At 38.6% G+C, this 15985-nt stretch overlaps 2 protein-coding genes and 1 long non-coding RNA gene across 3 annotated transcripts in view; all 3 read left to right on the forward strand.

Moving 5' to 3' along the window:
- LOC103459645 (sodium-coupled neutral amino acid transporter 2-like) overlaps positions 1 to 2109 on the forward strand; it is a 13000-nt gene extending 10891 nt beyond the window's left edge. The window contains exons 13-16 of the mRNA XM_008401401.2: positions 912 to 1036; positions 1125 to 1269; positions 1364 to 1461; positions 1619 to 2109. Of these exons, the coding sequence (XP_008399623.1) occupies positions 912 to 1036; positions 1125 to 1269; positions 1364 to 1461; positions 1619 to 1720 (470 nt within the window). The 3' untranslated portion in view covers positions 1721 to 2109. The remainder of the gene's footprint in view (positions 1 to 911; positions 1037 to 1124; positions 1270 to 1363; positions 1462 to 1618) is intronic.
- Positions 2110 to 5818: 3709 nt separating this feature from the next.
- LOC103459644 (sodium-coupled neutral amino acid transporter 2-like) lies at positions 5819 to 15315 on the forward strand. Its single transcript, XM_017302757.1, has 22 exons — positions 5819 to 6076; positions 7681 to 7767; positions 7869 to 7893; positions 7974 to 7995; positions 8091 to 8241; positions 8331 to 8409; positions 8479 to 8551; positions 8644 to 8776; positions 8874 to 8955; positions 9028 to 9143; positions 9475 to 9548; positions 9843 to 9935; positions 10202 to 10277; positions 12029 to 12111; positions 12223 to 12281; positions 12417 to 12563; positions 12643 to 12722; positions 12832 to 12932; positions 14014 to 14138; positions 14211 to 14355; positions 14444 to 14541; positions 15011 to 15315. The coding sequence occupies exons 2-21, from the start codon at positions 7688 to 7690 to the stop codon at positions 14482 to 14484; spliced, it is 1785 nt and encodes a 594-aa protein (XP_017158246.1). The 5' UTR covers positions 5819 to 6076; positions 7681 to 7687; the 3' UTR covers positions 14485 to 14541; positions 15011 to 15315.
- Positions 15316 to 15329: 14 nt separating this feature from the next.
- The window catches only part of LOC108165872 (uncharacterized), a 6230-nt gene continuing 5574 nt past the window's right edge, over positions 15330 to 15985 (forward strand). Inside the window, exon 1 of the long non-coding RNA XR_001776201.1 lies at positions 15330 to 15900. This is a non-coding gene — a long non-coding RNA (uncharacterized LOC108165872). The remainder of the gene's footprint in view (positions 15901 to 15985) is intronic.

Genomic DNA, 15985 nt, shown 5'->3' on the forward strand with positions numbered 1-15985 from the left:
TATATATATATATAACATGCAGGTGTGAAGGGAAAGAGCAGAAGGCAGGCTGAGGATTATAGACATTCAGGCTACCACAGATTTAGCTCAAAGTTTTAAGTCCAATCATTTAATTTTATTGTTTATATACAATTATTGGGACCACAGTGTACGTTTTTTCCACTACAGAGAAAAATGTACATATATTTATTTGTTTAATATGTGATGACACAATGTGAATTCCCCATTCAGCTTGTTGAATATAATGTAAACCAAAAGAAAATAAAATACAATTGAATACACCATTATTATTGTTTAAACCCTTAAGGGTAAGAATGGATTATAATGGCAATTTTTTTATGCTGGATAACTTTAATCCAGCCCTGTTTGGCCGGTCCATTTGGAACCACAACTCTCGAGGTTCCAGGGAGCGAGGTGGGACTGAAGAGCTAATGCAACAACCCTGGGACCGGGTTTGAAGCTGTGCTAGTTTGTGTCCAGGAGAGGTTAATGATAATTCCTACTTCTCCTCAGTACTTTGATCTTCAATCAGTACTTTGAAGGACGTGAAAATGTAAATATTTAGAAGGTGTCAAATCATTTAAGATAGATTTTCTTCTTTTAGTTGGCTTTTAATCTGATTGTAGGTATGACACTGTCTGAGTGGGGTAATGGGTGGGCAACAGTACAACAGCTCCAGAGAGTTGTTCACTATGACTCTGTTTCCTTCTCTGGAATAAACAAAAATTAAATTTTCCATGTAGAAAACATTGAGGATACTGTTTTAGGTATAGTACACACCCTGGTTTTATGTGTTAGCATTTTAATGTTTAATAATTACATATAATTGTAGCTGAGTTGTCGTTAAATCAAACTGTTCTTAGCCATAAGAAGTAAGTAAATGGAGTGATCTCTGTCATATTTCTGTTCAGTCCATGTGGGACCTGAACTGCTCCACACCTACTCAAACTACTACAAGTACGATATTCTCCTGCTGGTTGTTCGCCTGGCTGTGTTGGCCGCTGTCACACTCACAGTTCCTGTGCTGCTCTTCCCTGTAAGTATTGAGGATCTACTGTTAATGATCCAGTCAGTCACTAAAACTATGAAGTCCATTGAGCTAATCTTTGTCTGGTTCTGAACAGATTCGTACCTCAGTCGGCCACCTGCTGTTCCCAGGAAAAGACTTCAGCTGGATCCGTCACACTATCATCACCCTGATCCTGCTAGCAGGAACCAACATTCTGGCCATCTTTGTTCCCAGCATCAGAGATATTTTTGGCTTTATTGGTAAGTAACTCCACATGTTAATATGTATCATCATCTTTCTAACAATGCATTATTGACCTTTTCGGATTAACTTTACAATTATTCCTCATTCCAGGTGCCTTTGCTGCTACAATGCTGATCTTCATCCTGCCCTCAGCTTTCTATCTCAGACTGGTTAAGAAGGAGTCATTCAAATCCAGGCAGAAGATTGGAGTAAGACATTATTAAACATTTATGTCTCTTATTCTACACATCTGATGCCAAAAACATTTTAAGTTGTAGTAAAAGGAAAGCTTTATGAATGGATCTATGAAGTTATTCACAAACTGAAACAATGCAGTATTAACTGTGAAATGATTTCTTCCACCAGGCTACGATGTTCCTGATATTAGGATTTATTGTCATGTTTGGCTGCATGACTTTTATAATCTACGACTGGATCGTGAACTCTATGAACGACCAAGGTCACTGAGGCTCCAACTCTTTTGTTACTAGAGAGGAACTGAATTTATTTTCTTTTTTTAACTTTTATTTTAAAGTTGTTGTTTTTTACTGTACCAAATATGTCCTAAAAAGCACATATTATTAGTCTTTTTTCATGTAAGTCAAACCGATTTAATATTCCTCCTAATGTCCTGTGACTGTCCACAGAGGTGCTAAGCTGTCAAGACACTAAATGCTGCAGTTTATGCAGTACTACATGTATATTAAAAACATTCATATCTTTTTAATTCAACTTTTTTGAAAACATTGTAAACAGAAATATTTTTGTAACGTCAAATCAATCATTTTCTTATGAGCGTTTGGTTTGATGTATTATATTCAATGTAAAAAAATTTTAAATAAAATGTATTGAACCTCGATTCTCTGTGTTCATCATGTCTGATGTTGGTCTTTATTTTCAAATGTTGGGTTTCCGTAATGAGGAAGACACGTCTGATTACCAAATAATATTCTAAATGGGAATATTTTAGCAGTAGCTCCAATCTCAACCTTTAAAGTTTAATTTTTTTATTTTTGTTATCTCAAAAAACTTTATAAAACACTTTCAGTTTATTTCCAGTCATTTATAACTTTGGTCAACAGTCATGTCACTCCTGAGCAGAGGAACCAAACACACAGCCAAATGTGTCACAATAACAATTTTTGCTGGACAATAAATTGTCCCAGAACTTATTGCGATAAATGATAATATTGTTTTGAAACAATTTTCAAGTAATGTAACGGAAATGGCATAATAATGGCAAGAACACATTCTTACAAATCAATCAACTTTAAATTCTGTTGAATATTTAAACACAGGAACTGATGACATTTGAAAAAAACTAAATAAAGAAAATCAACAGAAACAACAAATGAATTAAGAAGTCTCTGTAAGCAAAAATATTCTACAATTGTCTTGTTACATTTAATGTAGCTTGTCAAGCTGCCTAGGAATATAAACTAAACAAACATGTTACTTTCTGCTATGTTGATATGAATAATACTTTCAATAACTAGCAGAGCCTTTGGGCTCACTGCATGTTCAATATTATATGTTTACAAACTATTTCAGTTTTATAGGACTTATAAATACTCAGTTACATTTTATTTAGCAACATGTTAGAGTCATGAGCAAAAGTTGATGTAGTTCAGTAAAGACTTTAAATACTTTCACTACATCAAAACAAACATTAAACACTTTCAATCTTACACAAAGGAAATTATAATATGTACAAATTATAATATGTAATATCAAATGCAGATGTGCAAAAAGTACATGTTCACATTTGTTCTTGCTGCAACACTTGAACTTAAGCAAAATATAAATTACATTCAGTCACTGCTGTACTTCAGGAGATGCAGTTACTGTCCATTACTGACCATATTTATAAACAGTTAATAAACAGAACTTCAGTAAATTTACATTCCAATTGTTTATTATGTGTCACATAGCAGGTAGTAGAGAAGGAGGTAGTAGACGGCAGGTTGATGTTGATCCTCAGGCATTCATCTTGTTATTAATGCTTTTGTTGCTGTTTCTCTGGCTTACACATGGAGCTAATAGGGAAAATTCAAGCTGGAAGACTCCGCCCCCTCCGTTCACCCATCGACGTCATGCTCACCTCAGCGCTGGACCTCAACCGGCGCGTCCAATCATCAATCAGCTCTGCATAAAAGGATCCACACCCAACTGTTATTCATTCCTGTCATTAAATCTTTTAATTGTTCCTTTTTCTCCGTCTGAGTCTTTCTGCAGAGAAAAAACTTTAAAAACAAATACATTTAAACTTCAGTAATGATCCTCATAATGTATGGGGTGAAAATAGTCTCAAAATATCTCTGCGTGCGTAAAAAGATTTGTGTGTGTGTAAAAATATCTGTGCGTGTGTAATACTGGATTTGTAAACCTTAAAAATGAAATAAACCTTATCTTACGCCTATAAATGTTGAAAAAGTACGCACACGTCACCTGGAACATACACACAAAACTGCATTTACACACAAATCCGGTTACAAGTGCACGAGTATTTTAGAGACTTATTTGATGACACAACGGAGAATCTTTCTTGTGATTGGTCAAGCTCATATCACAAATTTCCCGTATGGCTACCGTAATGTATCATATATGCCGTGAAAGCGCAATGTCTCAGCTTTTCTGCACTTTGGGAATTTTTTTTAATATATATATATATATATATATATATTGAACTGTTCAGGAATTGTAGTAATGTGAAGAACACGAGCCGAATCCTGTTGGCGGCAACAGGTTGGTAATAATAGGTGACTTGGTCACTTATTGGTCACCACGGTGACCAAGTCACCGTGTTCTGAAGGATGCAAGAAGGTTATTTATGCTATACACTTTTATCATAAAGGAACCAATGAAGTCATCATCTAAATCATCTTGATTTTATGTGCACCATTTATGCTTGTTATAATCTAAATATTCTTTAATTTCTCACGCCATTTTATTTGGCATATAGCTAGGAAAGCTATGGCAGCCTTCCTCTGTGGCTTTAAAACAGAGAAGCAGAGAGTAAGAGAGAAAAGAAGCCAAATATTTTCCTCACAAACTTTTCTCTTCTCAATGACGAACTCTAGTGGTCAATGTTGGATACTACACAATTGGAGATGCTCTGTCTCTCTCTCTTTCTCTCTTTCTCTCTCTCTCTCTCTCTGAAATTTGTTAAATCATGATTGAACTGGGATTATCCAGATTTTATAGAAAGTTAAGGCTTAATTTTACAATCCAAGCACAGGCCTGCTGACCTTCAGATATATTAAATCATTTAGATACAACTTATGTGCCATATTATGACCATAGCATATTTGAAAAAAAGAATCAAACATGAATTCAAGTGAAGTTTAAGGTTGTCACTTCAGGCATCTTCACATCGTACAGATTTTTCCTTAAGGAGATTGTCTTATGTTCCCATTTCTACCTCTCCTTTAGTTCTGTGCTTTGCAGTGCTCTCTTTTCCTTTCTGGATCATTTATAGCAAGACCTGTCAACAAATCACAGTAAAAGTGTAAATGTGAATCTAGTCCTGTCTCTAGTAATAGATTTCTCACAATTACAATTTACAAGCCTTGTCATCTAAACTTTAGCAGTAGTTTACAACAAAACATTCCAAAGTGCCCCGCTGTATTGTCAGTATGACTAATAAATGTGACTGTATAACAAAGATTTGTGATTCTGAGGCACTGACGTGTTCATTGACACAGATATTTCATTTTGAGAGACGCTCCGGGTTTTGAGAAAGAGACTAACTATGGTGTTTTGCTGTTTGTATGAATTGTTTGAAGAAATGCGCCTGCCGTTTTGGAAATGTCGAGGATGATTTGAGAAATGCGCCAAAGTGACTGAGAAAATCTGCTAAATGCAGCATTATTAAACATAAATGTAAGCAAAAGTCTGTTAGGTAAAATTTTACATATATATATATAAGTTTTAAGAAAGGAATCCAAAAATAACATACAAAAACTGGGAAGAATACACAGGGAGCCATGGAACAACACAGAGACCAGGTGACAGAAGGAGGAGAGACGTTATGGGCCTAATTCACAACAATAGGGATTAGGCCTGTGTAACCTAATATAGTTGAAGGTAATATGTTAAGTGGAAATGAACATATTACCACTTAACATATTATGGTAAATACCGGGAGCTTGAATACTAGAGAATGAAATGGTAGAGAGAGAGAAAGAGAGAGAGAGAGAGAGAGAGAGAGAGAGAGAGAGAGAGAGAGAGAGAGAGAGAGAGAGAGAGAGAGAGAGAGAGTGAAAGACAGAGAGAGAAAGAGAGATCTGTAAATAAATGCAAAAAATGTGCAACTCCAACCTGCATGAACAACAAGAAGACTATGATGAAAGTAAAGACAAAAGCTAAAGCTGATCAAAGGAAACAGGAAGTAATCAAATTTACAAGCTCTGGGGGGAAAGCAAACAGGATATGACAACTATATTGTTGTATTATTGTGGTGTCATTGAACATCACGTGCTTCTTTTCTTTTCTTTTTCTTTTTTTTCGCTGTTGGTAAATTTCCATTTGACTGTTTGAGGACCAGACGCCTGCCCCGGAAGCCCCCTCCTCCCCTAAACGTCAGCTGAGCTGATGGTGACAAAAACAGTTTCTTCGAGCGTCTTAGCTGTTTTAACTTCTTTTGCTACTTGGAAAAATCCTTGACTAGTATCAAAGATCCTGTCAGTAAGAGTCATCTTACTGACAGGTGTAGGTTACTGACTCACAAATACAGGCGAAATGCTGTAATCCTTTTTACAGTCGGACTTTAAATCCTCCCTTTGTTTTACTTTCATTTCCTCGCTTCAAGGTCAACTTTTAAAGGTATGGAAACTAGTTTGGTTCGACTGGTGGTTTGTTTACTCATCCTGGGGGGGGAAAAAAATCTTTATTTTATATGTGACTGTGCAAACTGTCTGCCTGTTTTATGCAACAGTGACATGTTCTAAAGACAATAGGACTGCTAGTCTGGAATCCTAAAGAAAAACTATGAAGCTGCTAATGATAATATCACAAATATATGACTTCAGGCAGCTTGTGTGATGAATGCATGTAAAACTTTAGAATTTATAACTATTTTAACTACCCAGTTCTCAGCTGTGATCTGCACTGAGTTATTGTTACTGCGTATTGGTTCCATCTGTCCTTACTGTATAATGTTGCACGAGGCCGTTTCTCTTCACTTTGATTCTTTTTCACATATAAATTACAGAAAAAAAACAACTGAAATTCAATTGAACACAATAATATCAATTCCATGTTTGTGCTTTCTGACTTTTGGTATGGTTTATTTTGCACCTTTTCTGCAAAATAATATATAAATATTTTAATCTGCCTAGTCCACTCATAATGGGACAGCTGGGAAAACGAATACATTTCTATGCGTTTTGGTCTTCCATCCACACAAAACTCTGTTTAATATCACTTAAAACTCTTATTTATAGAAACTCAAACCAAAGCGGGGACTTGAGAAACCTGTTTTTGCCTGTGTACTTTGGGTAAAATAGATTTTAGGTTGCAGGTGTTATAGTGTGCAATAAACAGTTCTCCAATGTATCTGCATACCTTCTTTGACATGATTCCCAAAAGACATTGTTTTGTGTTTTAATAACTTTATATTCTGATACACTATTTAAAAGTAGTTCATCTTCCAAATGGACCTCCTGGCACCATGTTTCCGCCTCATAACCCTCCCCCATAACTCCCCCACACAGCTCCTTCAGAGTAGCCAGCAGCAATTAGCAAATATCTGGTAGAACTGTGCATCTACTGAGCTCATTTTTTTTAGCTACTTCTCAGTGCAACACTGGTAAAAATGTTGCTAAAGGCTTAAAATAGGAGCGATGTTGTGAGTAGCATTCAACTTGTTGGCTGAAGGCGGAGTTTCAGAAAGAGCAGGAGCTTCTTAAAGAGACAGAGGCTCAATTTCAAGATGTCAGTCGTCTCAAGATTCTTTACAAAGTAATTATCCAGTTTATACACGGATATATTTAGTCAATTCAGTTCAGTCATGTGGACGTCAATTTCACACATTCCAACTAAGTTACAGGTTGCTACAGCAATACTCATTATGCCATACTCATTATGGCCCAGTCATTATAGCTGCACCTGATCCCACTGAGCAGTCTCTGTCTCAGTTCAATACACAGTGGAGCTGCCTCTGCTCCACTGTGTATTTGCTGGTCCTTATTTTATAACTCTATAAAAGTTATACTTGTTCCCCCATTCCAGAATTGCACCTACAGTTCATAGGTTTTTTTGACTATGTGGCTGTGTTGGGGCTTACCTGATCAAGATGAGTAGAGAACATGTCGGTTGTGTATTGACAGGATGCTCTGAAAGGGCACAGTTTTTACTAAAGACAGTTTAGACAGAATGAACTATAGTAATTATTTTTTACATTCCCCATATTCTTGTTGGCATTTCAGCTCTAAGATGCCATACGCTGGTGAAGATGATGACAGCTGCAGCTCCATCAGTGATGACTTCCCTTGCTTTAAGGAGCGTCTGGATTGGTGAGCCTCATGAAAACATGTCCTCACAAACACATTTAAAAAAAAGTCTTTAAAGTTATCAACTCAATTAACACAAAACTCTCTGCTCTTCTTCCATCAAGCAAGAAGAGATATGATATAAAATCTGTAAGTTGGCTAAATCTTTATTTGTATTTCCGTAGTCATTTTTGTTTTTCGTCACTGATCACTTTGTGTTTTCTTCTCAGCCCCAGGAAAGTCCTTCTAGTGGTAGGTTTGATTTCAGCCTGTGGTCAATTTGTATTGGCACACATATGTTTGCACACCTAAACATAAAGTCTGATTTTGGATTTCACTATTTTAAGCCTCGGTGTCCAGCGACGAGCAGCCTGATGCCGAAACTGACACGAAACATTCGGACTCTACTGAAGATGGAAGACACAGCAACTGCAGCTGCTGCTCTGACGAGAGTCGGAAGTCGCCTCTTAATTTCAGGAGAGAGCAGCCACTGGATGGGTGAGGCTCGTCTTAACTAGTGCTGACAAAACGACAAAACTTTACTTCTTGTCAATGCATTAAACATGAAATTCTCTCGTCTTTTAAAGCCAGGGCTCTAATTTGGATGCAGAGAGTCTAAACTCCCTTCATGGCCAAAACCCAAGCAAAGAGAAGGAAAGCGAACAGGCAAGTTGCAGTTTTTGTTACACTATAACAATCATTTTTGTTTCTAGAGTCCTCCTGACTGTCCTGTAGTTTCTCTTACAGCACCAGGACGATGGGACTCACCTCAACATGAGCAACAAAAACATGAGCAGTTTGAACCCAGGTCAGCCCTTGCAATGGGACAGCACATGTGTAAGTACATGTCTATTACAGCATCTTAAATAAGAAATATTAATAGGGTTTCCTTATTTTTAGCTCCGGTGCCCCGTGATGAGCAACCTACTGCTGAAGCGACAGTCTCATACCTGAATCCTCTGCTAGAACATGGCAGCTGCAGCTCCATCAGGAATGATCTCCCTCTGCGTGAGAAAAAATTCACCCTGGATGAGTGAGGCTCATTTTCACATTGTCTTCACAAACGCACTAAAAAAAAACCTTTACATGCTGTCAACTCAATTAATACAAGACTCTGTCTTCTATTAAAGGCAATATCCTGATTCAGATACAGAGAATCAAAACTTCCTCTCTGATCATAAGGCGAGCAAGAAGGATTATGAAACCGAAAGGGTAAGTTGCATATTTTACTAGATGTAATTTTTTTTTCTATTACTTGAAAATTCATTGTTTTCTCCTCTTCAGCACCAGGGCAGTGCCTCCGTCAGGATGTCCATCTTCAATCTGAGCATCGCCATCATGGGCAGCGGCATCCTGGGTCTGTCCTTCGCCATGGCCAACACCGGCATCGCCCTGTTTGTGTAAGAACTTTTCCATCACCTAAAACCTGAAAACTCATTTTTTAGCTCCAACGTTTCTCAACTCCAGTTCAGGCAGGTGTCTCTTCAAGGTCTCCGGTCCTTATGTTTCCAAACACTCCAAGATCCCAAGATCCTGGCCAACAGCTCTGTGACCCTGACAGAGAGTTTGTTGATTTTTGAACTTTTAACGTCTATCATGACAGCGGCAAAAAGAGAGGACAACATTCACTTCTAGCAAGAAGGAGGTTATTGTAGACAACTTGCAAGCACACAAGTCATTTAATATTCTACTCTGTCTTGTGCAACGTCCTCCTCTCTCTTGTGTTTGCAGGATTCTCCTGGTTTCCGTTGCCATTTTCTCCTTGTATTCTGTCCACTTGTTGCTGAAGACAGCCAATGAAGCAGGTGAGCAGCAGCTCTGACTTTCCAGCAGCTTTTTTGAAGGTTTTATTGGCTCTATTGGTCTTTATTAGAGCGCGGTTAGACAGGACAGTAGGTAATGAGAGAGGAGGAAGACATGGGGCAAAGGTCATCAGGATGGGACTCAAAACTTGTGAGGTCCATGTTTAGGACTAAGGCCTCTGTACATGGGTTGTGCTTTACCCCTGCACCATCACAGCATCTTCCAGCAGCTTTTTAAGTTTGATTATATTTAAATGTCAAGATTTAAAACTCTTTGGGTTTTTCCTCTTTTTCCAGGTGCTCTTGTTTACGAGTCACTGGGTTACAAAGCTTTTGGCATCCCAGGCAAACTGGCTGCTTCCTGCTCCATCACCATGCAGAACATTGGAGGTGAGAGACTGACCTTTAAGTAGTAAAATGTTGTTTTTTGTGTTATTCAACAATGATTTAAACAGCTTCACTGAGTCCAAACTCTGAATACATTAGAAAACAGGCAGACATTGGCAAATGGAGATCAGGATGAGTTTTACATCATACAGACATTTTTGTCATCAATAATTGAACTTCTTGTTGCTCACCAGATATCAGGCATTCTAGCTTTACATTTTTAATCAGCTGTACTGATTGTTCCTTATTCTTATTTTTTTTCTCTACAGCCATGTCGACTTACCTCTACATCATCAAATATGAGCTCCCTGTTGTCGTTCAGTTCTTTACTGGAGCCAGTCATGGGTGAGTAGCTAAATTTGACTTTAAAAAAAACTTTTGCAACTGGAATCAGTACTTAAAAGGGAACTACCTGACGTGACAGGTTGTCATGTCACACCTCGGCAGTTTTCACACCTTGCTGCAGAATTTTGCTGCAATAACAAATTGGTTTACAGCAGGACATTTCATTCTGACCATGTCTCAACGCGAAGGGAACCTTTCATGTCTTCAGTGACAACAGGCAATAGATTTTTCATATTCTACTCTGTCTGGTGCAAACTTGATACTAACATGTATAGAAAGTATAGGAAATATTTTTTTTTCAGAGTGGATGACAATATTTATATTATAAAACCAATTATAGTAACAATCAGGTGTGCAGAGAGGGTCAGCAGGGCTGACCTTGCCTGCATGCAGGACTTGTACAGAAGCCTCCAAACATTTGTTGGGAACCCACACATGCTGGATACAAAAAAAACATTCATATTTTTACCTTATTATTACGAAACAACCAGCCGCCACAGAGACATTTTCTTCTTCCACAAATTTGGTAAATATATCTGATTCTGGATGGATATGGCAAATCAGCTGCCATATCCATGTCATATACTGTATAAGAGTTTTCTAAACATTTGGGTTACGCAATATATAGAGAAACTCAAACTATATTTCCAGTAATTACTGATCTTCATATCGGCATTAATAACGTGATATGGCCATTTATGGCGGATTGACAGTCCTTTGAACATAATAGGGGTCAGGTTGAGGAATTTGATTTTGACCCAGATGGCTTCTTGTAGGCGGATACAGACAGTCTGAGGTGTTCGGACCAATAGTCTCAGCTGTGTGTGTCTCTGGTCTCAGCCGATCCCACAGATGGACGAGCTGGATGTGGCGATCTTGTGCCGGAGTGGTCACACATGGCCGACGAGGATGAGGTCGATTTGTGCCAGTCTGTTGGAAACAAACTCTTAAACGGCCTATTGGTCAGGCAGTGGACATTGAACCGTGCAGCTACTGCTCTGGTGGACGGTCCTGCATCCAACATGCTAACTTGCAACATCTGAGGCTTTATGACTTGTGACAAAATGTGACGTTTTGGGCCCTTTTATTGTCCCCAGTCCAAGGATTGTCCAGTTGTTGCTCATTTCGTCTGATTACCCACTGGACATGCCTGACCCATGCACTGAGGAAAAAAACAACTCACTGAGTAAAACTCACTGACAGCAAGTTGGATTAAAAATTATACACAAATCAGGAGAAATATCACTTTTGTACAATAAAATGTCAGCAAATGCTTATTTACAGTTGTTAACCCCACATGGCAACAACATTTGATATGGGGCCTTTATGTTTTTGTTCAGTGTAGATTACAAACACCAAGCTAAAAGTGTTGCTTATGTTGCAAAAAAGTTGACAAACTAACAGCTAGAGTTGTTCTGTTTTAATTCAGTTTAAAATTAATTTAATTTAACTAAAGTAATGAATTGTGACTGTGATGGTAATGGGGGTTGGATTTAGGATGGGGAGGGATTGCAGCTGTGGAAATGCAGGAGGGAAGTCTGAATGTTTGTATTTTTTAACTCAGCTTTGGTGAAGGCTGATGCATCAGAGCAGGAAACAAGATGTTCAATCAGAGCTTAAGTTAAAATGTATGACAAGTACAAAGATCCTGTTTTTAGTTTCTAAACTAATACATTGATTTTGTTTTTTTAATCAAATCAAGTAACAAATAACTGTCAGTGAATTGAGAGACTTATTTTTGTGTGTTTCAGTGAATGGTACATCAATGGAGATTACCTTGTGATTCTGGTCTCAGTTATTGTGATCCTGCCTCTTTCATTACTCAGGAATTTAGGTAAGGTGCGTGCGTGCATGAGTGTGTCATAATATGTTGTTCCTAAGTAATAATAAAAGTAGAAGAGGCAGCTTTAAAGCAGAAAATACATTTTTTTTCTGTCTCCCTTAGGTTACCTTGGTTACACCAGTGGTCTCTCTCTACTCTGCATGGTGATTTTTCTGATTGTGGTGAGTACAACCCCACCTTCTTTCCTTATTCCTCCTTTAGTGACTAGATTTAATCGTTCCTTTAAAATCTTAAGTCTATGCATTATAAAAAATATAGTACCACCCAAAAATATATTTTTCTATATATTCCTGCAGGTGATCATGAAGAAGTTCCAGACGCCATGCCCTCTGCCTAATCCTGGAAATGAAACCATGCATATGTTCAACATCACCCCCCACAGCGACAACACCACTACTGATGATGATACTTGCAAACCTAAATACTTTGTCTTCAACTCACAGGTAAATAAATCTCTCACAGATTAAACAGGTTTGAATATTTTCAATAATACTGGTAGAATAACTTCTAATCTCTCTCCAGACTGTCTATGCTGTACCCATCCTCACTTTTGCCTTCATGTGCCATCCTACTATCCTACCCATGTATGAGGAGCTCAAAGAGTAAGTGCTGCTGCATGGATTTAACTCAAAGTCCTATAATGTTTACACTAAACTGTCTTTCTTTAAAGTTTGGTCTGCCGTCTAAATAAAACTCTCCTTCCCTGAACAGCCGCTCACGCCGAAAGATGCAGAATGTGGCCAACGTTTCCTTCCTGGCCATGTTCATCATGTACCTGCTGGCTGCCCTCTTTGGATACCTCACCTTCAACAGTAAGTTGGGCAAGATTTTAAAGCTGTAGTACATCTTGCTAATACTAGACTTGAACCCCTTTTACTGTACCTTCAAAACTGCTTACATTTTTCATGCTGTAGTAGCAAAAAGGTGTCAGACAGCCGATGGTTGCTTTCATAGTGACTGGGGTTGACGAAGTGGAAATTTCTTTTCCACTTCATCCTCAACAAGCTCTATAGTAATTGAAATAAGTGTCAAGTTAACAAAGAACAATGGCTGCAGCTGGCATTAACACTCCAGACAAAAGGGAACCTAATCCTGTCAGCCTTTCAGTGCCATCAAGTTACCATGTGTAAATGAAAACGGGTATGAATGCGTATGAATGTGTGTGTGTGCGTGCGTTTGTGTGCGTGTGTGTCTGGCGTAACAGTAGGCTAATTGGAAGATAGTATAGCAAATGGAGTGAAATGTTCAGCAAGCAAAGCTCCGGATGGACTTAGACGGGACAAAGAAGCCAGAAGCTAGCTTATCTCTGGAAGCTATACCTCTGTGTGCTTCTAGATAAGTAAGACTGAAGTAAACAGCAACACAGACAAAGTCAGAATAAACTCATGTTGCCAGAGGCCATGTGGTGTTTGTGGGTTCTCAATATTACTAAAACACAGCGATGCAAAGCAAAAAGAAACAGCTTTTCTTCGGTTATCTACTTGCCAACTCAAACCCTTTAAGCACAACAAACAAAGCAATGGATGATTTCTTCATTGTCCCATCCTAATCAATTATCTGGAGGTTTTCTGAGCGGCTCATGCTTTCTGAGTGGGTCCGCTCTCAGTTAGTGGTTGGTCTGGACAAGTTGCTCACGGTTGTGATTTCCATCATCCTTCAAGCAGTGGAGATAGCAACTGTGATGTACTTAGTGAGTCTTGCCCCTTCCTGGAGAATCAACACTTAAACCTACCCCTTGCATGAGCTAAAACATCAGGATGGATACGACTGATCTTAGTTTTTCAGCCATATCAGGGACATCTTAGTCCAAAGTGTTAGCATGCTAATGCTAGATAATTACATATGATTGGTGTTGAATGTAACTAAAGTGATCTCTGTCATATTTCTGTTCAGTCCATGTGGGACCTGAGCTGCTCCACACCTACTCAAGGTACTACAAGGACGATATTCTCCTGCTGGTTGTTCGCCTGGCTGTGCTGGCCGCTGTCACACTCACAGTTCCTGTGGTGCTCTTCCCTGTAAGTATTGAAGGTCCACCATTAGTTATTTGGTCTACAAAGTCCAATGACCTAATCTTTGGTTCTGAACAGATTCATACCTCAGTCGGCCACCTGCTGTTCCCAGGAAAAGACTTCAGCTGGATCCGTCACATTATCATCACCCTGATCCTGCTAGCAGGAACCAGCATTCTGGTCATCTTTGTCCCCAGCATCAGAGATATTTTTGGCTTTTGTGGTTTGTAACTGCACATGTTCTCAACATCTGTCTAACAATTTATTATTGACTTTTTGGGATTAATTTTGCCATTTTTCCTCTTTCCCAGGTGCCTCTTCTGCTGTAATGCTGATCTTCATTCTGCCCTGAGCGCTCTACATCAAACTAGTCAAGAAGGAATCAATGAAGTCCGTTCAGAAGATTGGGGTAAGACATTATTAAAGGGGCAGCATTAGGTAAATTCAACCTTTTTGAACTTTACATCATGTTAATGTTATTCCCTCTTCAAAAACAAGCCTGGAGTGTTGCTTTGATTCTTTCATGCATATGTGAGAAATCTTTTAATCTCCCGTGGCAACCATTCAGCTGTGCAAAACACCTGAGTGGACCTAGTCTGGTATTCAAGGCACAGCTCCTCCTCTGAGCTGCAGTTTCCAAGCTTCTGCTTTACAGAGCTCCTTCAGACTAGCCGTCAGCAATTAGCAAACACCTGGTGGACTGTGCCTCTACTGCACTCATTAATGAGCCACTTTTCAGAGCAACACTGGTAAAAATGTTGTTAAAGGGTTAATAAAGGAGCCATGTTGTGATGGTTTCAGAAAGAGCAGGAGTTCTTTCAGGTTATTCATAAACTTAAAATATACAGTAATAACTGTGAAACCATTTCCTGTTTCAGGCCACCATGTTCCTGACATTCGGCATGGCCGTCATGTTTGTCAGCTTGAGTGGTGTCATCTCTGACTGGGTGTGGAGCAGAGTGTCGGACCAAGACGTTTAAATCTCCAGCTGCTGGACATTTACTAAAGCACAGGTGGTTGCATCATTATTTCCTTAAAAGCAGTTTTGACTTATCAGTTTCACTTTGAATAGTACCTGTTCAAAATGTCTACGATGACTTTTCTCAGTGTCATTATCAGGAGTTCCAGAGTGTCTGACTTGAGTTTCACGCTGCTGTTTGTGTGGCAGCTTTACTACTGCTGAGAACCTGTGTGCCTACAATTTTTACTTACTATAAGCTATTTGTATATAATTAAGCAGTATACATTTCTTAAATATAATCTATTACTAAATGTGTTTTTCATGTGAACTTCTTTGTTTGAAAGACTGAGGAGAATTATTTTGGAGCTTCAAATGAATCTTTGTTTAGTAAAGAGTTTTCTCCAGTTAACTGTTACTTTCTTCAGAGGTTGAGTAAATCATGTTTATGTTTGTTCAGCTGAATGTAATTCCGTTTCCTGTCAGAACATTAAACGGAAACAGTTTACAACAGATTTCATCTCAATGCACTTCAGAAAACAAACTAAACTGATATGCAACATATAGAAATACACTTTGTAATTCAGCTAACTCCAGGGAATCGAATAACATTTCCTTTAGATCCAGCTTCATACTGCACAGTTCAAGTTATAGTACAAAGCACCCAAGTTCAGTTGATGAAAATTCATCAGTTATCTAAACCAATTTAATCCTTAGTTGTGACCTCACAGCAATCCCTCATGCTGAGCAAGCATGTGGTGACAGTGGACAGCAACCACTTTCTATTGATTAGAAGAATCCTGTAGTGAGGTGTGACAGCCGACCCTACTGTCACACAGACCTGAATGTTTCCTTTGGAGCTGCTGCTGGAGGGTCACAGAAGAGCTCCAGCTAA

This window comes from Poecilia reticulata, linkage group LG23 (assembly GCF_000633615.1).
Source record: "Poecilia reticulata strain Guanapo linkage group LG23, Guppy_female_1.0+MT, whole genome shotgun sequence".
NCBI lineage: Eukaryota > Metazoa > Chordata > Actinopteri > Cyprinodontiformes > Poeciliidae > Poecilia > Poecilia reticulata.